This window comes from Metarhizium robertsii (genome assembly GCF_000187425.2).
Source record: "Metarhizium robertsii ARSEF 23 chromosome Unknown MAA_Scf_1, whole genome shotgun sequence".
Classification (NCBI taxonomy): Eukaryota; Fungi; Ascomycota; class Sordariomycetes; order Hypocreales; family Clavicipitaceae; genus Metarhizium; species Metarhizium robertsii.
Window position 1 is genome coordinate 6,938,784 of NW_011942149.1, and position 20,354 is coordinate 6,959,137.

Consider the following 20,354-nt stretch of genomic DNA (forward strand, 5'->3'; position numbering starts at 1 on the left):
ATCCCTGACATTCGACGAGAACGAGAAGAAGAAGCAATTCTCCCCATGGTTAGGCGTAGGCGTGAATGAAACCGCGCAGCGCAGACAATTCTTTTTTTTCCTTGTCAGCTAGTCACCTCCATCATTGTCTTCGGGCCGTATTGTGGAAAGTCTCGAGGCCGGTCTATAAAAGCCGTGCCGCCGCCTCCCGTGGTCCCAGGACCTCATCGGTATTCCCATCTCCCAGTGCAATATACACCTGTTTGGCATTCATCTCAACCCCTCTCGTTCAGAAATCCACCCTTGCTTATACCATACTTTATCATGTCTAATCAGTCCACGTCCTCGTTGGCCGTTGAAGCAGGCAGCTCTGCTGACACCCCACGCTCGTATACGCAACCACCACATGCGTCGGGACGAAACGCCTCGGCAGGGTAAGTGCCAACAGGACGCAATCGTTTCCCAACCCCAGCCAAGACGTGGTCTGTTTACTAAAATCGCGGCAGGTCACCTCCTACTCTTCAAGGAAGGCTTCAACAGCTGCCGTCTTCCCCGCAAACAATGCTGTGCCAGTACGTGTACGAGACAGGCGCAAGTCGGGTACCTGTCACGGAGCGGCTTCAGCAGTAGAGAATCGTCAGGTTGGATTTGGTTTCATGTTTGTTCTTGCAAGATAGATCTGTTAGTTCGAAAAAGGAGAAAAAACTTCAACTGCTCCCCATATATTTGGCCCTTTTGCCGTGATTCAAGTTCACTGTGGAGTTTTCCAACCAATGGCCCTCAGCGGCCGGGCTTCATTCTTATTCCCGAAGTACATGTCTTCTTCCTCGCCGTCTCGTGGACTCGAGGGGGGAGAGTTGCGGCCAGCCAACCAAGGCAAATATCCCGAGGCGGACCTCACCGACATTACTCGCAAAGTCGCAGTGCTGGGGCCCATGCCAAGTCAGGTCGAACCGGATTCTTCACATCCAGGACTTGTGTGTGATATGCCAACTTGGTCTTCTAGGGGTTGGCTTTTACTAGCTTATATACAACCCCTGCCAAATGTGACGAGTCACACTCACGCTCACATGCAGCACGAGCTGCAACGTACATAACCGAGACGAGGTGCCTCTGTCACAGTCTACGCTCCAATATTTTACAATATACTACCATGTATCACAAAATATCACAATATACAACAGTACACCGTAATATAATACAATATATTAGTCTACACCTCTTGATAAATAATAAGTATATACAAGTATACTCTGCGATACACCGCACAAGTATACCCTGCCCCCAGCTCGCTGACATGCCACAAATGTACTTTTTGTCGCACCTTTATCTCAGTGTGACATGTCCAAGAGTGGGGGAAAGCCTCGTCCCTGAAAGCCACGAAATTACTACACAGGTTACACCACAGTCACAAAGTCCGCTGCCTCTCGCTTGTGTAGCAGCAGCCGCCATCAACGTGTCTATCCACGGCCCGGAACAGAAATTCATCCTCCGGCTCGGCACTCGCCCAAACCCACATCTGCTCCAGGCCCGGCTTGGACTTTGCCAGCACAAACTTTGCAAACTCAAATTGACACGTCTGCTGGCAAAAGTCCACCTCCATATCCTCCCGGTGAAATACGACGCCGGCTCTGCGCACAATCGCCAAGTAGTCGTCCTTGTCGTTGCCGCCTCCAAAGGGCGCAACGTGACCGGCGTACTTGAGGAGAAGAGTATTGAGAATGATTCTCGACATGCGGCCGTTTCCGTCCGCGAACGGGTGAATCATGACGAACTGGTGGTGGTAGCGCGCAGCGAGTGTATACGGGTCACGATGCCCAGACAGCTCGGCTTGCGTGATATCGTGGTTCAGGTGCTCGACCATTGCCGTCATATAGCGTGGCACGGCCGCCGCTCGCATGCAAAGACTTGTCTTCTTCTTCTTCTTGTCCCCGGGGCTGCTGTAGCAAACCGCCACTTCATGGGTGCGATACTTTCCCGGCACAACGTCGTCGTCGATTCCCTCGTAGAGGATCCTGTGTGTCTGTAGAATAAGCTCTTCAGACCAGGCCCCGTTGTTGAGAATGACGTGGTCAATCATGAAACGAAGGGCGTTGGCGTGGCCAATGACTTCTCTGCGGGATCGAACAACGTTGGCCATGTCGCTCTTTCGATGCGTTTCGGCAAGGTTCTCAAGGTGCTCTCGGTAGGCCGGGTCCTCCTTGTCGATATACGCATCTACCGGCTTACCGCGAAAGATGTCCTGGCAAAGTCGCGTGGTGATTCCAAGAGTAGAGCCTGCTGTCTCAATGACGTTGGAGCCGTAGATGAGAGTGATGAGAGACTTTTCGACCCAGGCACCGGCAGACGCGGCGATGCCGCTACTCTGTGACTTTTTGTGTGCCTCGGTCATGATGGTGGCCATGTCTACCGGGAGCTGCAGCTTGGCCTCTTCATCTCGAAGGTTGTTGCCAAGACGAAGGCGGTGCCAAGAAGGCCAACCCTTGGCGAAAGCGTTTCCGAGACTCACAGACAGGGGATGCATTTTGACGGAGAGAACGAAGGAGAAATATATTGGTGTGGGGAAGCCGATATATCGTGCGTCGAGACGGAGTAGATATATGCCAGCATTGTCCGCTTGCCTTGCTGCGTATTTTATTACCGAGGCGCAAATATTTGGGGACTTGGAACCTTTATATAGACGCCCAGTCCTAGAAGCTTCCATGGTCAACATTAGAGTTGGCTTAGGAACCACTTTGACGCAAGTGTTAGACTTTATCTTATCTTACTATACTTTCTGTGTACTAACGCTAAGCCCTTGGCGCGATTAAGAATTGACACATTTTGTTTTAGCGTCTCTTGTGAGTGATCTCCAGAGTGAGATTGTATATCTGTAGCAAGTTTCTTAGCAGGCTTGTCTAACTTGGTATCGACTCTGACTTGTAACAGGTCCAGAGGAATAGAGCAAGCTTTGCTGCTCCAGCTTAGGTGCTTATTAAGACTGATACTAAATGCATTTTCTAGAGGGGATGACTATGACTGTGCCTTCCAGCCTCCCGGGACATCTATGGAGGTGTGACTCACATACCAAGTTTCCAGCTTTGGGGAGCAGGCAGAGACGACCATAATCTCTGATACGAACAGCGGTGAGATAGACGCGCCTCGGTCTTCCAAGCGTCGTCGTGACTCTCATGCTACGGCCAGGCCTGTTTTATAACCCAGGGGAAGCCTCATTTAAATACTCTCCGTCTCTGCGAGGTAAATTCGACATTGTTGAGATTGCTAAGATGTGCTGGACGTTGTCAGTTGACCTCCGTGGTCTCGAGCTGTTCGTTAGTCAGTCTGGTTAATCCCCCTTTGGCGATCTTGCCGCTTTGACTGTCCAGGGATTGGGGGCTCTTGTTGCAATAACAGCTTATCCGTGAGCAAATTTCACGGGGGAAAGAGAGCTAAATATCGCAAACTTGATGATGCTGAAGTTTGTGACGATGCCCCGAAAAACCCCCAAATTGGACGTGCCTTTTTGTAGCTGATCAGACCCCTTGCCTCTCCATCAATAGGAATGCCTCGCATGCAAACTCGTAATACATGTTACTGTATCTGTACTACTTGTATTTAGCAGGCTGCGCTCCTGGAATGAGTGGGATGTGACGTTGTAAAAGACCGCTTGTGCGAATCTCTTCAAACTTGGCGATGAAGCAAGCCCTGTCGTTGTAGGCCAGCCCTAAAATTACGTGGCATTGAGAATACTGCCCGTGGGATACGACGTGTTCTGAACCTGTGAGTCAATCACGGTGGATGTGTGTCCTATGCAGTGGGAGACAAGAGAGTTTAGACAGATAAGGGACTTGGCTATCGAGCTTTATACTATCATATACTACAGTGTATTGGAATATACTTCTTAATTGGCAAATATATTCTGCTGCAGGCTGTATTCCCCATGCTCAAAGGCCAGGCCATAGACACACACAAGAGTAAAAGGGACAAGTCGGGGAATAAGGGTAATTCGTCTTCCAGAGGGTGAAGTGAGTTGGGTAGAGTCTCTTGTAAACAAAGGTGTCGACGTATGTTCTTGATAAACACCCATTATATGGATCGTATTTCAACTCGTCTGGCATTCGTGACATGCCATTGCAATCTTCGTGATCTTGGTCGAGTTTGGCCGGTGGATGTACTATGCGTTCGGTTCTTGTACATTCACCGACCGGGATACCTTCCAATGTACCTCGGAAAAGCTAGCCATTGAATCAATAATGCCCTTGCGACCTGTGCAAATATTCAGAAGGTACGGTGAGCCATCTACCAATGATCTTGTCTCCTTGAGGCCGACGATAGTGGCTACCATTTCCTTCTTCGGCATGGAGCATCTTCGTTTCGCATCCCACGACGTCTGTGACATGCACATAATGATCCTCACTTGAGAGAAATGTAAATCCATGGCGCTGCATACACGCCTCATTTCTGTGGATGAAATGCGTACGCAGGTCCGTATCACAAAAGAACGTTAGGCACGCCATCTTCGCCCAGGAACATGTGCAGATTTTGCCAGTCGGTGCCACGACTCGGCTAACCGAACTGGACCGAGGGATAATTACCTATTGTCTTCTTCAGATTTTCCGGTGGTTGCCCTTGAATCAAGCAAAAGAGGCGCTCAGCAGCCTCGGAGTAAGTACTCTGCGGCCTGTACATGAATTGTCACGGGAATGGCTGCGCCGTGCATATAAATCGCAGCGGCGCACCACTTTCTAGGTTCCCAACCGCGCCTGTTCGTACGGTCCAATTTGCCGGTCAGTGTGCAAGTACACGTGTGCTATGTGCTCTCAGTATATGAAATACTCCAGGCCCGGCTTCGGATTAATAAGGCTCGTGAGCTGCTCGTTCCAAACCAGGACCGCGGACATGCGTAATCAAGGTCTGCTGGTTCTGCTTAGGACACGTCACCATGAAAGTAGCGATTCGAGGCCATCCCTATGCCCAGAGTCACCTGGGGCCACTACCTCTTGGGCCACACAGCATCATATTTGGGTTATAAGAGATCGTAATGGCTGTTACCGGGATCGGTGGATGTTCCCGAGCATTTGCCATCAGACCAAATCGTTCTGTAAAGCCCCAAAAATATCTCTAGTGTTTGATCCAAAGTATCCTCGGATACGTGCTCGTCAACGGCGAGCCAACTTATCGCCTGTATACCCTGTCACCGCAGAGGGTGATGAGCTGCTTCTTACCTGTTGCGAGTCGGGCCTTCTCCAGGTCGTCCATGTCTTGCGCAAGTGCCTTTACCATGAGCAAAAGCTCGTGATAGTAATTAGCTTCCTATTCTTCTTGTTAGAAGACACGGCCAAAGTTTGACAACATCGTAGTCAGCAGTTTGGCAGCTGCGGTACTGGCTTAACCTCTCTCTAGCCTCGTGACCTCGTCTCGAAAAAAAGGTGTCGTGAGTACGGCAGCAGGCCACAGAGGAGTCATGTACCGGCGACGACACCAAAGATTTCGTGACGGCGAGTTAAAGACCTTTACCGCGTGGAAAGTGGTGCGAGGATGAAGTTTGCAAAGTGAGGCTGTTGTAGTCATAAGCGCATAGCAGTGTACTCACGGAGAGTATACCGTCTCGGTTCATGTTAGACGCGTAGAGATATGCAAGCGTCATCATGGCCACCAAGACCCCTCGGCAGTCCTGCAAGCAGCCATGGCCATCCCTACAACGGCATGATATTTCTGAATATGGTCTTATGTATGCCATCATCAGAATGAGCCTTCCAAGATGCAGGGATGCGTGAATGTAGTACCCGACACGCGATGGGGTCTTTCCCACCACGATTTCAGATGTGACTTTCGTGACAGTTGCCCCGGCTCTGCTTCACCCCTCCTGTTCTAGGATGAAAAGGCGCAAGGATGCGACGAATAGCTTTGGTCCATATCTGCGAGATACAGACTGTAGTGTGTTCCAAAAGGTTGGTAACATCTCCGCAAACAGTCCATATTTGTCCTACTCTGTGTCCTATAGACCCGAACAACTTGGAAACAGGCGGGCTGTATTCGGGGTATCGACTTCTCTAGTTCTACGGGAACTCCTCTGCTGTATGATAGGAAATACTCATTCGAATTGATGTGTGTCAATTGTTCGGCTCTAGCCCTCGTTCGCTCTTTCGTATTGCGGAGACTTGGAGTTTCAAAGTATATCCAAGCAGAGTGACGCATCCGGCTGGGCGCTGTGACAGTTTTACCTCATGGGAGGGAGTCCATGAGACGGATGAATGGAAAGGTACCCCCCAAGAAAAGGCGTTCGACAGCAAACAAAGAGACCCTGAGGGATTGGGAGAGCGATCGGGGACGTTTTTCTTGGAGATGAACGTAGCAACACAACAAAGCACACACACACCATTATAAGATATGGGGCGCACATTTCTCTCGTTGTTGTCCTACGAATTTCGGAGTTGATTGGGATTCATCGGCGAAACGGCCAGTGCTTATACCATTGCGCCTAGTGTGTGTAAGTGGCTGAAACACTTGCTGCGTGCCAACTTCTCTTTCCACGATGACCGTCAAGTGTTCACAGATGACGGCATTTACTGTTTTGAGTCTTGGGTGACTCCTGTTCTGCAAATTGTTTCGCCCGAACGCACGCTCCGGCCAGTTGGTGGGCAGACGTGACGCATCTCGCATCAGTTCATGGACCATTCTGTGGGCATCATTCCGCGGGCGCCATTGACAGAAAGGAGGGGCATGCGACGATAATTTTCGCCCATGCACAACCGGATATTGCCGGCCAAAACCTGGACCGTCGAGCGAACAAAGGCAGTAGTATATAGAATGGCAAGCGAATATCGTCAACAGCCCCCTGTCGACAGTCCAAGACATGCATCTCCTAGGATTTGGATGTCAAGGGCCGACGAATCGACAAGTTGTTCGGACAGGCTGGGCACGCCTGAACCATGGAGGTCCCAAGGGCGCTGATTGGAAAAGGAAGCGAGCTGAACAATAAATTGACACAAACCTCGGTGAACAGGGAGGATTCATCCGGGAGAAGCGACGGGTCGTTCATTTTTCCTCGCGCATTACTATGCTTTGGGGGCTTGTTATGCTTCGTCTCGGTGAAAGGAATCGGAAACTCGTCGCGTGAGTGGGTTTTCCAGGTGTGGCCATCAGGTTTTGCTTCCCATCTTTCCCGAGTTCGCGTCTTATGAGATATGCTAGGTACCTAGGTATGCTTCCCCAGCTGCATATTTCTGCATCCTGGACGGGCCGTTGCACTGTTGTACTGTTGTAATGGGCATCCACACCACAAATGCAAGCTGTGCTACCAACAGGTGACTGCAGGATTCACAGGCACCGCCCTTGGTAATTATTGTAGCCCTGCTTGTTGCCATGGCTCTCTGATTCCCCCGACCCGCAGCGCCTTGTAAGGAATGTTGTCGTGGATATCCATCTGTGTATGGCAAGCTATCGCGTGAGGTGTTGCCGCTCGGCAGCCAACAATGCAGGTCGAACTGTGACATTTGGCGTCTGCAGCGCAAACTGGATGAGACTCCAGGCGGATCGTGTCTCGGGTTGTTTCCTTGGTTTGGCAACTGTTTTCAAGTGACGCGACCCGCCTCCGTATGAGTCAACATCTGCGACAGCCCAGCTGTGGATGGATATTGCCCAAGACCTTGCAGCAACGTAATAACGCCATGTCGTCTTTGTACGTTTTGCCGCTGTCATCTCATGTACAGTGCCATTGGCGACTCCCATATCACTTTTGCGATGCCGTTAGAGCATCAAGAGGGGAAGGAGCAAATGTCTCCCGCCCAGCATCTTTTGCATCCGATCTGACGATTTCCGGCGAATGGGATCTGGTTTCATGCAACCTCCAGATATTTTGATTCGCTTGCCCCCTCCCCTGCCGTGCGGAGAAATCTTCTGCGAGATGGCGGGTCTTGGCTTAACAAAGGGACTGACGCATGGTGCCACACTGCTGTCCATATGTACACATTGGCGGTATGAGCGCAAATGAAGCCTTCGTGGTTTGACTGGCAAAGGAACGAATTGGTCCATGTTCCACATCAACAGGTGCGCCAGGCCCTTGTTTCAACTCGACTCTTTGCTAGGTTGGGTGGCAAAAATAAAGGCTGGTACTCCGTACGTACAATGAGGCCTAATAATAGTTGTGACGCGTCAGGCTGTGTGGCTCCCCAGTCCTGACGCCTGCGGCGGCGATTTCATTCCCACGAGACAAATGTGACCTGGAGGGTTGATGGATCGATCAGCACAACAGAAACACAAAATTCAGGGTCCACGACTTATCCGCCGGGCGGGTCTTTGGGCGACAGAGATATCGATCCCTGTTCACTCTCCAATCCCGACGCGTTAAGTGGTTGAAACTGGCAACCAGAGGCCCTCAGTGGCAGAAGTGGCCCCAATCACGGAGTACGGAGTAGATGCATACACTTAAATCCGAGAGCCTCTTTTCCCTCCTCCACACAGTTCATCAGGGCCAAGAACGACAAAGCTTTCTGAGGCAGTACTATTGGTGTCCCTTTTCGCTTGAAGTTTGCCATGGCGGGCCAACGGCAACGCCGATGGCAACGCAATAACACATGCCTACGTGCTGATGGACTGAGCATATGGCGAACAAAATACCTACAGCCTTTGACCCGATGAGCCAAGCTCTCGATGCAGAGCCGTGTCAGACCAGCAGTGGCCTCTGCCGCACTGGCTCACCAAAGCGTAGTGTCACACCTAACCAAGCCGAACAAGCCGATGATTTGCAGGGAAACCCTCGCGTCACCACAGCAATGCTGGCAGACCTGCCCTGTTATGAGACGTCAACGATAGTCTCGTCTCTCTTTGTTCTGTTCAAGCCCTTCATTCGTGCCCACAGTGGTAGGGATTCCTTTTGTCCAAAATGTACAAACATCTGCTGTTTTTGGGTCCCCATCATCGGGGAGGATGCCGAGATTGCAGAGACTTCTTCTTAAACCCCTGAGCATCTCTCTGCTGAAGCTGGACCACCTGGCCAAGTTGTAGAGACCTTTGTGTGTATTCTGCAGGCTGTCAAATCACCCCAGCGACCAACAAGCTGTCGTCTGCCCAGGTGCATCGGTAATAAACTGACAAAATTGCAACACGATATGCTATGTAGCCTCGTTGGTGATTAGCGCGAGGCTCCAAGGGCCAGAACAGGGATCGGCGATGGCTGGTGTTAGTACACACATAGTACTCCGTACGAGCTCGGCCTCGACGGAAGCGCGTCAAGATTCCTCGGAACAGGACAACCATACTTGTCTCACAGTGTCAGGGGTCAATGTGCTGAAATGGCACCGGTAGGCCAGATCTGGCGTCTTGGTCTGCATGCCCACTCAGTGTTTCTGCCCCCGTGGCTCCCAGTGCACTGCAACCAGTTCTCACTGTGAGTATGGACTCGGCTGCGCAATTAGTACTAGTCAGTAGAGTGTTTATTGAACTAAAAAAGGACTGGAGGGCTCACTGACTCTGGCCCAGTCCATCCGCCCTTGGCTTCGGATAGCATGGAACGTGGCTGACGAATGCCGGAAGACCGGGCCTGTTCTTCGCCTTGAGCCAGCACGTCACGCGTGCAGTATGACGAGCTGATGATGTACAAGGCCAGTCCATGAAGCCGACTTGAGAGTAAACAGAGGTAGACAGAGCAGGCGAAGGGGAAAAGCCTTGGTCAATCCAACTGAAAGCACTTGGCAAGAGAACTAGCGTGACGACGGTGCACGATTGAAGTCATCAAAGACCAAAATTTAGAATTTATACCAGCAGATCACTTTGTTGGCTAGCGCGTCTATGGCTGCTGAAGAGAGCGAACCGGCGAGCCGTCCATTCAATGTTGAGTTAGCGCGCCTTCCCTGCTGGGCAGCCCACAATGGCAAGCCCACCCGAAGGGTCAAATCTGGTTCCTTCCTCACTTGCGTTCAGACGGCCGCAGAGTACCTGCCTTTGCACAATTATCCGGCATGCGAGCTGGTCTTCCCCACAGTGCCGGCGCCAGGTTTGACTCTCACTGGCCAGGTGTACTCGTGGCCCCCGTCTGGCCTATTCCTGCCTTGGTTGCCTGCCGAGTCTGCAGTTGGGACCTGCCTTGGACCTGCCCACCCGAACTGGACTCCCCCGACCCTCGTCTCGCACATCCTCAGCACATCCTCTTCTTCCGTCTTTTCACTCCATCGTGAGCCGTGACCGAGTTGTGCACCGTCTCTGTGAACTTCTTCCTCTCTTCTGTATTTGACCAACTTTTCCTCTTGGTGTGGGACAAAATGGCTTCGCACGTCCAGCTTGTTACCGCCCGGATGAGGTCTGGTCCTTGTTAACCCGCCTCGTGTTAACGCTCGCGAGCACCTGTAGGCAGGCTCCCATCCCGCCCATGATCCATTGCGCCTTTTTTTCTACAGACTTCAGCAACTCGATTATAACCTCGAAACGAACCGACTCTCCTGCCAGTTCTCCCATATATTCCGCTTCATCCATAACTCTTCTCCTACTGTCACACGAGACAGTCCCCGCCCTCGACTACCAATCCGTACCAAGAAGACGAGACTTCGTAATCAAAAGCTTACACGCGCTCAAGTGTCCGGGTCTCTGCCTGCGCCGATACGCTAGATAAAGGCTTCCCAGCTGCCGTGGAGCTTTACCTGCTCTATGCCATGGCATTTAAGAGAGGCTCGCGCATACATGCCAACCAAAGGCCCTCAACCGACGAAGGGCACCAAAGCCAGATGGCCTCCGCATATCTATCTCGGCGAAGTTCCTGGAACTCTGTTCACGATGACTTGATCGAAGCCACCCAGGACAGGGAGGAGAATCAGCGCAATGACATCATAAACTGGGAGTCACAGCCTACGACTTCTCAGTCACACAGTCTCGTTTCCGACGACAAGGACACATCTCCGAGCGCTTCAAGTAGACATTCCGAAAACTCGGGTATGTCGCGGTTCCAACCATTTCTGTTTACTGCTGAATCATCGCAACTAACAACTCTCCGGCAGCAGCATCTACGTCCTCCTCTGTCTCCGTCTCAGACTCGTCTGATTACCTTGCACCTGCATCAAATGGCCGCCCAGTCAACTTTGGTGTAGTTTTCCCCGGTGTATACCGAAGCAGTTATCCAAAGCCCGAGGGTTACGACTTTTTGGGTAGTTTAGGACTCAAAACAGTCGTGTAAGTTGCCCTTCAGTTGCCCTGTACAAGTTATCAGTGCTAACATGCTTAAAGGACCCTGGTGAAGAAGGACGAACCGGATCACGACCTGGAGTCATTCTTGGCCACCAATGGTATTCGCCAAGTCATCTTCAATATGAAGGGAACCAAAAAAGAGGCTATTCCCATGAGCACCATGAGGTCTATTCTTGAGCTCGTGTTGGATCAAAAAAATTACCCTCTATTGCTCCATTGCAATCATGGTAAACATCGAACTGGCTGTGTCGTAGCTGCAATCCGCAAACTTTCGGGTTGGCAGTTGGATGCCGTCGTGGATGAGTACAGGGCCTATGCAGAACCCAAGGTCCGCGAATGCGACGTTGACTACATCAACGCATTCCCTTGCGGGCCACTACAAAGCATGTATGACCTGTACGGAGAACCCGCTAGATTCAGCCCAGTACAAGTACGGACCTTTTTTCGAGGCCTTCTCTTTACGTCGTTTGTGATGGTAGTATGGCTGGTTTCAGGGTCTCACATAAGTTTAGGACCTCACGACTCAGTCGTGTGAGACCACTTCCTCAGTCTACCTCGCAATGGCAAATCGTACCGACGTTTTTAACCTGCTCTGCAACTATTCGTGTCGGCTTTTTCGCCTGGCCACTTTGAGCCATGAATGACAGTAACACCTGCCTCTATACTACCAAAAACAAGCAGGTCAACAAAGCTCAACGTCCGCCGATCAATGAATCGGAACACACATTACCATATCATATTAGACTTCACAGAGAGAATCGCTACAGTTAATACCCATGGTACATGGCATTTTGGTGGCATCTCCACCCTGTTTTTGGCATTGGCCCCTGGTCTTTTTCGATTTCTACCGAAGAGAACGGTAGCAAATCAGACGCATTGTTGGACATTTTTTTTCATCGAGATTATTTGATGAGCCAGGTTGGGGGCCTAAGAGAAAATCAAGAGCTGAGAAAATCTTGAGGCGGCGTTCTGGGAAAGAAAGAAGTGTCTTGGGGTTGGTGATTGGGGAATTGTTTAATGGCATAGCCCGGAATAAGAATTGGCCCCAGCGTTGTGCAGGAATTCACTGGCTACCTTTTTTTTTGGTTTGAGTTTTCTTTTGTGCTTTATGAGGAAAGCATGTATCATTATGGATAGCATCAATAGACGATTGCTGCCGCGGATGAGGAGCGACTTGTGATTATCTGTTCATGCCAGTCATCTGTGTCTATCATTTTGTTGGCGATTTAAACCATGCAGTTGCCGACGGTAACAATAACTGGCAAATCACTTGGGTGTAGTTGATTGGTGTCGCGCCCGAGTGGCCATAGTGTACAATACATATACAGTGGGCAAGTGTGTCTAGATGCTTGGCTTTTTGAGTGGGATGCGGACAGTTGTGAAGTCAGTGGTGAATACGTCATAAGCGGACGCCGTACGGACGTAGATGGAGCAGGATCACGGCCTAGTGTGAATATTTCTCATTCACGTCAAGCCTGGAATCCTTCCAGATGTCCATTCAAATTACACTCGTCTTGATTATGAGCATACAAAGCCCGACGCGATGCAAGGGAGTCAAATCATGAGTTTATACATTACACCATATTGTACATGCACTCTTTCCCGGACAGCGGTCTGGTCTGACAAGTCAGCCCGCGTCAGTCACCTCCGCCTAGTCGTCCTTGGGCGCCCATCTATTCCTCCTCGTCCTCTCCTCCTCGTCCTTTGCAAAGTCGCCGCCAAAGTAGACCCATCCGCCGGCAACGGCGTTGGCGGCCCCGAGCCCAATCGCCGTTCCTCTCACCAGGCCCCTCGCAGAAAACTTGCTCCTCAGGGGCTGGCGCCTCCGCAGCGCGAGCAGCGCATACAGGCCCGACCAGGCGGCTGTGAGGCCGGCGCTGCCAGTCGGGTATCCCGACAGGTTGAGGTACGACGAGAAGAGCAGAGGAGGTGTGAAGAGGAACAGGGGCAGCTTCTGGAGTGGACGCGCGTGGAGGGCTGTGACGAGGGTTGCCAGGAGGGCCGGGGGGAGGGAAGATGCTAGGATGGACGAGTTAGTTCAAACTGCTGTTGCTTTGCGTATTGGTTATCCGGGGCGAGGCGCGAGTGTTGCCTGGTGGTGATGTAGCAATGACTCTTTCCTATATCTCCAACGTGACAAGGGTGGATTTGCTGCCGGGAATGGGAGATTACGCCGACGTGAAGGAATCGGGTCTCATTCGACGAAGCTTCCATGCATGTCGAGGCCACATACATGGGAAGGAGACTGGGGACGTGATGATGTGCAGAGTGAAGAGCGCCAAAGGGACGGCGTGGGAGTATGACATCGAGGCCGGCACGCAGCAAACGGAGCGCGTTTCGGAACAAGATGGGCCCCAATGGAAAGGAAAACACATTGGTTTGCAACAGCAAAGGACTACACTGGAAAACTTACATCCCCAGTCTTGCAGATGCGCCACGACGGATTTGCTCTGGGATGGCGCGGCTGGAGCAGTTGGTGTATCGCCTTGTGCAGCAGCCATGATGGGGGGCAATTGGTGTCTGGTACTGATGCCGACGACACTGGCGCGGCTGCACGAACAGCTTCGGGGTGAAGCAGAGCCTGACGGGTGGTGGTGCTGGGATGTGCAAGCGATGCAGGATGTGCTGCTGCTCATGCGGCGGACGATGAATCGAGTTGGCTGTTGGTGATGTCTGTGAACTGTTCCAATGTCGCAAAAAAGAAAATGTGGTCCGAGTGACGCCGCATGAAATGCAGAGGGTGTTGCACAGGGTCTGGTCGTCGTCGAATTGGGGAGCAACTCCTCCTGGCCTGCCTTCCGTTTATGGGGCAAAAAGTCAATTGAGCCGCATCAAACGCGGAATTACTAAGCCTCAACCACGCATTTTAGAGGCTGCCCTCTCTCCATGGACATCTCAAGGGATCAAAAACAGAGCAACATGCAGCTATAACCAGCACGCCGTTTTCCGTCGGGTTTGCGCGACCGGTTCCTAGGCGAGCCCGTTGCACTCAGTCGCACCTGGTTGACTCTTTTCCCGGCACCAATTTCCTTGCCAGCTTGCCAGACTTCTACTCCGGAGAGCTATTAAGCTGTTGTTCCGCAATTCACGTTCCACTCGCGACTTCTAGATCCCTGCTCCGCATCTGCACCAGGGCCTCCGCTCCATGCAAGACGAGGGAGAGGGAACACACTCCCATCTGGACTAGGATCACTAGGCTTTGGGCGAAGCACACATTGTTAGCCGTCAAGATGCCCTATCGAACCACCGAGACCCGTGCATCACCAATTGCATGTTATGTCTTGTCCACGGTAAATTTTGTATGACGGCGCATGCGGTGTGGTTCCCAGGGTTGCCTGCATGTGATGCAAGCAGATCCAAGTTCGTCAGCCCTCATCAGGCTGCAGTCTCCTCGCGTCCTCCGTTGAGTCACGATCGAATCGGAATCCACTGAAATGAGATTTCCAGAAGAACTTCTGATGATCCCCTCTTTGGTGCCACCATTGCCACAACTCAAAATGTCTCGCCAAGCAAGGTCATGGACCTTGTGCTTGACAATTGCGGGGAAATAAGTCTATTCATATATGCATCATAGGGGGTTGTCCCATTTGTCAATCCGGCCACCTCGTCTCTGTAGTGTGGTCTATCGCTGCCAAAAAGAACAAATCCAAAAGCGTTTAACGAAAAAACTATCAACACTGGGAAACGCTCAGGCTAAATGTTAACAAAGATATGCACGTGTCTTGCGACGTCGCAGCTCAGGTCCGATCCAACTATGTATGTGTCTGTTGCCTTCTTTTCCATCTCATCCCTTGCTGTGTATAAGCCGCATCGTATCATGCGCGTTGATTGATGATAAGCCCTTGAAACCGATCCATGAAGTTAACATCTAACGTGCTGAGGAACCCATCCCCTACTGCTCCAAACATTGCTACTGTCAAGGTGCCGACGTGTAGCCCACAGATGTCAGGATCGATTCAAAACCAAAGATGACTATTCCACGAATCCCCAGAAGAGAGAGAGAGAAAAAGGGAAAGAAAGTGCCGCAAAAAAGGTCGCAGATATAATCGCAGGTCGTAACATCGTTAAATTTTCGTGAATCTATATGCATATGCTGTGCAAAGGAAACAAGGGAAACAAAATGACAAGTTGTGATGTACAATCTCTCGGTCATCCTTTAGAAGATGAAATACGGCAGTGCCCCAATGGCACCTATCCATATGCAATCACCTCTAGGCATAGCCCACATTGCCCGTCAGTGGTTGTCAGTGGTTGTCAATGCTGGTCCTGGTTTTGAGACCAAAATCGGGGATCCTCATTCGGATCCATGTGTTGGTACATATCGAAGCCGGTATGATTGGAGTAGTTTGAGAATGCATGGGCATCATCCGTGTACATTGCCTCCGAAGTTGCGATGAACGAAGAGCCAAGGCCAACAGCGCTTGTGCTGCCATCCAGCATCCATGGACCTTGTGTGTAGTTGCCAACAGCCGTGAAATCTCCGATTGGGGCAGTTGCAGGATACTCAGAAGCCTGTGCTTCCATCGTCGAGGACATCATTGGGTAGCCATCAAACGTAGGCATTCCATGACCAGCGGGGACGGAACCCTCATGATACACGTTTCCGGCAGTTGCTGCTGAATCTCCTCGAGAGCTGCCAGACTGAGGAGCAACTCGCCTATCCCTAGATTTGGATGAATGGGATTTGTGAGAGCCTTTTGGGCTCCCACTGCCATCACGACCACTTCGTGAACTGCCTGCAGAGTGAGGGTCAGACTTTCTGTTCTTTTTTGAACGAGAAGTTTCCCGTCTATATTCGCAGGTAAGGCCTTGAGCGATGCACCTCTCGCACCCGTCCTTATCGCCGCTGCATTTCAACTGCTCTCGAAGAAGACCTGATTAGCCTCAAGACCCAAAAGTTCATATTCACATTGTGTTAGGGCTCGGGCTGCCTTGTGCTCTGGGGACGGATTGTGGATGGATTCTCGTTTGGGCGGAAACATAAAAGCCTTTATGAATAACGGAGCAAATAATTAAAGGCTTGCAAGAGATAGGCTTATTACAGTAGAAAACAACTCCATGATCCAGTGGTCCTGCTGTGCAATTTAAAGAAATAGGGTCTTTCTGGCGCAGCGTACCTTCTTCTCATGGCATCTGTTACAAGCTTGATGCTGATTCGAGCGTGCTGTCTCATAGTCGTGAGAAGTTTTCAGGTTTTCGACCTGTCCTCGACCTCTGCCGTACTTCCAGGTACCGAACATGGCTAGCTTCTCTCGCAGAAACTGCCCAAAACAAAATTGGGGTGGTGAGTGACGCAAAAGAAGACAGATTTGATATATCCAGCTACTCCACGAGCTAGAGGAGATAGACTCGATGCTTGGTGAAGATTGTTCCGAACGGAAACCTTGTTCGATGAGGTTGTCTAAGCAGACAAGATGAACGTCAAGGCCAAACTGGTGAGCGTAGCGGTAATATATAGAATGAGGAGAACGGAGAGAGTAGGCTGATAGACTTGTTGTCTGGGAATGGAATAGTCGAACGATGACGGTAAGGCTGAGAAAGGTCCAAGATTATATAGCACCGAGGTCAACAGGCCAGACGGCGAGGGCCGAGCTGGATGAGCAGCAGGCATCCATGGGTGTATGGAGTCATCGTCTGCATATCAACGAGTCCTTGCCAAAAGCCGCACGCCTCAGGCCCCGCAAAGAGTACCGCGAAGATTGGGACATGGTTTCCAGAATGGTGTGCCAAAGGTACTCAAAGCGTACCAGACTAGCTAGGGAGGCGTGGGTGGAAGACAAGGAAAGGGGTAACGGCTCGTATCACGGAGCAAAGCCAGACGAGAGGAGGGCAAAGTAAGGGTGTATGGGGCATAGAAGACGGAGAACGGAGTGAGTGGATGAGAAGGACGGGCTTGTTGGTTGTTGTTGGTGGTGGTCGTTGGTTGCTGGACGTTTAGACTCGGAGGATTCGAATGCTCCAAAGCGTGTTGGTTGTGTCGAGAAACCACCCACTCGAGCGCTTGATGTCAGTCCGCAGCGGGTGTCAGCCACAGCCTCGAGGTCGCCAGGTCGCCAGGTACCCAAGTACCGAAGTGCCTGAGGAAGACACGGTGTATGGAGTAGCATGTTCCCAACGTCCATGTCAAGTCATCGAGTAGCTCAGCATTGAAGACAGTGGATACGCCGTACTGGACACTTTGAGAGGACATTGTGCTGGAGCATTCGGGGTGAGGCCAGGCTGCAGTACCCGCTAAACCAAAGCTGCCAGTGGATGTGAGCCAACCAGACCGGCACAAAGAGGATAAGCCAGGCGAAAGTGCTAAAGTGCGCCTAGCTTGATGCAGGATGGGCAGAGTACGGAGTAGAGGAGCAAGAACCGGGGAAAGAGCATTGGGCTCCCAAGCAGCCAAAGCAGGACAAGCGCAGGCACGAAAGAAGCACAAGTGGCAGGAACAGGCAGGAGCAGGCAGGAACCCCGTCCGACGTCACTGCCAAGTCTCTCTTTCCCCAGTGCCTGGATCCATTGCCTCTTGCAGCCCTCTGGTACATCCGGGCCCCCAGAATCCCAGCATATTATGGAGCATGGAGTTCGGAGCTCTCAAAGTCACAACTAATGCTCGAGTGCTCAAGTGCACGGGTGGCGCCCGAGAATGGGAAGTGGAAGTGCGGAAGTACAAATGTCAACTGGTTGATGTTTCGTGGTAGTTTCTAGGCAGAACTGGGGCTGGTGCTTGCGATTTCTTGCAGGGGGCACGGTGTTGCATCCACCGTAGCCGCCCGTTGCCGGCTCCTGGGTGCTGCCCAGATGTCAATGATTTAGCGTACTGTTAGTTGCTCCAGCACGCTACTGTACGTACAGTTTACAGCAGCTCTTGCCGTCACTGGTCTCTTAGCATGCCCCACCATCACCCGAGCACTGCACTCGCGCACAAGCGCGCTCCACGAATGGGTCTGGTTACTGTGTCAGTCTCATCAGTTCAGTGCTAGTCAGGGTATCGGCCCCCACCCACAACATTGAACTCATAATTTACAACCGTCAGACCCAACATCGCCGTTTAAACATCAACATCAAACTCTCGATGACAAGTACCAGCCCTCTGTACGACAGAGCTTTCTTCAACACCCTACCGCCCCTTTCTCCGCGTCAATGCGTGCCCTCGGGACCCCGTGCTCCCGCGCCTCTCCTGACAAGCCAAGATCAAAAAGCATAGTACTACATGCCAGCAAGGGCTGTTTTTCTTTTGTCGGATCTGCCTCTCCAGTGCCTTTCTTCAGGCCATCACTGTCCGGGATAGCACCCTGCAGCATCGTCTGTCATCTGCAGACCCCGTCGTTTGCTCAGTTCGCACCACCGTCGTGCCACCCCTACAGCATGCAGGAGGAAGATCCTGGCGAGGCTGCCTAGTAAGGCCCTAAGCACGTGTGAACAATGGGGAAACAATGCATGGGGAGAAACCCTATCTCCGACGCAGACGAAGTCATCTGCCGTCGTACCAAGCAAACATAAAATGTGCTTAGCAATACGGAATGTTGCTCTCACGCTGGTCTGCTAAACCTACTTGTGACCCGTCTTGTTTACACGAGGTATTTGTTGTTGTTTTTGATCAGCACAAACGAAGACCCGAGCGGTTTTCGCCTCTATGATGGCAAGCCTTACCAACAGCCAACCCATCGCACTCCATGGGCGACCAGACGCTGACCAAGCAGAAACAAACGTTTCAATCATGATAATAGCAACACATTCATAATCTGGTCTGTTGGTTGATTGATCATCCAGTCCGTCCGTGGCGGTCGGGGACGTCCACCAATGGCACAGACGGAAAGGGTACTCTACAACACTACAAGCGGCAAAATACCGTTTCTCGTCAACTCAACGGTTAGAAAGAGGCTTATGCGTTAGTATGGTACGTATTTTCGGGCGACGAGGGCGATGCAGCCGGTAAAGGTCAAAGCCTGTCGCAAGTTACCAGACGTGGACAACAGGTTTTAAGCTGCATTCCATCGTCAGCAGACAATGTTTAGCTGCCCGAAACATTTTCTGGACAAGACAAGACAGCACCATATGGACACAAAAAGCTCGGCATCGGTTGGTCGCTTTACAAGACAAAATCGGCACTTCTGCTGCCCCTGCATCCTAGATGTTATATTTTCTTAAAAAACAAAAGGTTTGTTGGCCCTTTGCATCACAGACACATCTCGAATTAGGCAATGTAATCTATGAAAGCAAGTCCAAGTCCGGGACCAGATGCTCAAACCTAGAGCCACAATTGGCCTTAGCCGTTTTTCAAACGACGTTTTAGCGACGACGGGGCCAGCATCTGCCTTCGTATAAAGTTCTTTCCGATTGGTCAATCTCTGCCTTTTCACCCCTAAACCAAATAGGGCTGGTTTTCTCGCCCGCTTGACGGTGTGGGCCGGAGAGGATGGTTCTACTCCATGTCACCACCAGATTGCAATTTGAACACTAGGGGCAGCAGACGACCGAATGCCGCGTGGAGCCCCGAGGCTGAGAGGTGTCTGAGCCGTGGTCCGGAAATAATTTGACCAAAGTTGGCAATCTGGTGTTACTCAAATGGATACCAATGGGAAACAGCAAAGAACTATACAAGATATCCACGTCTGGTATGAACCGACACAGCCCATCATGGCTGGGCAGATGCCATTGTTGCCCAGTGGTAATCCGATCTCTCCACAAGGTTACGCCGTCGGGTGGCCGCCATTCAACCAGACGCCAACATTCAATGTTCTGTGAAGAGCGCCCCAATTCCCCACTTGGCAGGCTTCCAGATATGACTTACGTCACCAAAGACCACGTCGGGGCGACCCTGCCACAAAACAATGTATCATGCCATAAAAATAGGAATACTACAGGCATGCTGTATACCGCTTCTAGGACAAACCAAACGACACGGCCATCGTCATCAGAGAGATATTGGTTTCACATGGTCCAGGTGCTTTGAAATTTCACGGATTGCTATACACGGCGTCAACAACTCCTTCTCCGCTACGAAGTAGTACTCTCCAAATGACGGTGCATTAAAAAAATGTGTTCCAACCTAGGGATGAAGGATTCTTCAATCGTTTCGAGACCAGGATTGGAAAGACCCATCGAAAGGATTCGTGTGCCACGCCCCAGCCACGATATAATGGACGGACAAGAGACCGGTATCAAAATGCCCAGCCTCGGCCAATGTGTCATGAAAAGGTTGTGCACGAATCCAAGTCTGTGGGCAAGCTTGG

General features: G+C 51.3%; 3 protein-coding genes across 3 annotated transcripts; 1 reads left to right on the top strand and 2 right to left on the bottom strand.

Moving 5' to 3' along the window:
- Positions 1 to 1,387: 1,387 nt before the first annotated feature.
- On the bottom strand, positions 1,388 to 2,503 carry MAA_08576 (Filamentation induced by cAMP/death on curing-related protein; the record flags this gene model as incomplete). The annotated part of the gene is made up of 1 exon (XM_007826574.1): positions 1,388 to 2,503. The coding sequence occupies one exon, from the start codon at positions 2,501 to 2,503 to the stop codon at positions 1,388 to 1,390; it is 1,116 nt and encodes a 371-aa protein (XP_007824765.1).
- An 8,101-nt stretch (positions 2,504 to 10,604) lies between these two features.
- MAA_08575 (tyrosine phosphatase) lies at positions 10,605 to 11,719 on the top strand (the record flags this gene model as incomplete). Its single annotated transcript, XM_007826573.2, has 4 exons — positions 10,605 to 10,881; positions 10,980 to 11,118; positions 11,173 to 11,529; positions 11,683 to 11,719. 4 exons carry the CDS (start codon positions 10,605 to 10,607, stop codon positions 11,717 to 11,719), a joined length of 810 nt encoding a protein of 269 aa, XP_007824764.2.
- Positions 11,720 to 12,784: 1,065 nt separating this feature from the next.
- On the bottom strand, positions 12,785 to 13,634 carry MAA_08574 (uncharacterized protein; the record flags this gene model as incomplete). The annotated part of the gene is made up of 2 exons (XM_007826572.1): positions 12,785 to 13,152; positions 13,547 to 13,634. 2 exons carry the CDS (start codon positions 13,632 to 13,634, stop codon positions 12,785 to 12,787), a joined length of 456 nt encoding a protein of 151 aa, XP_007824763.1.
- Positions 13,635 to 20,354: the final 6,720 nt, after the last annotated feature.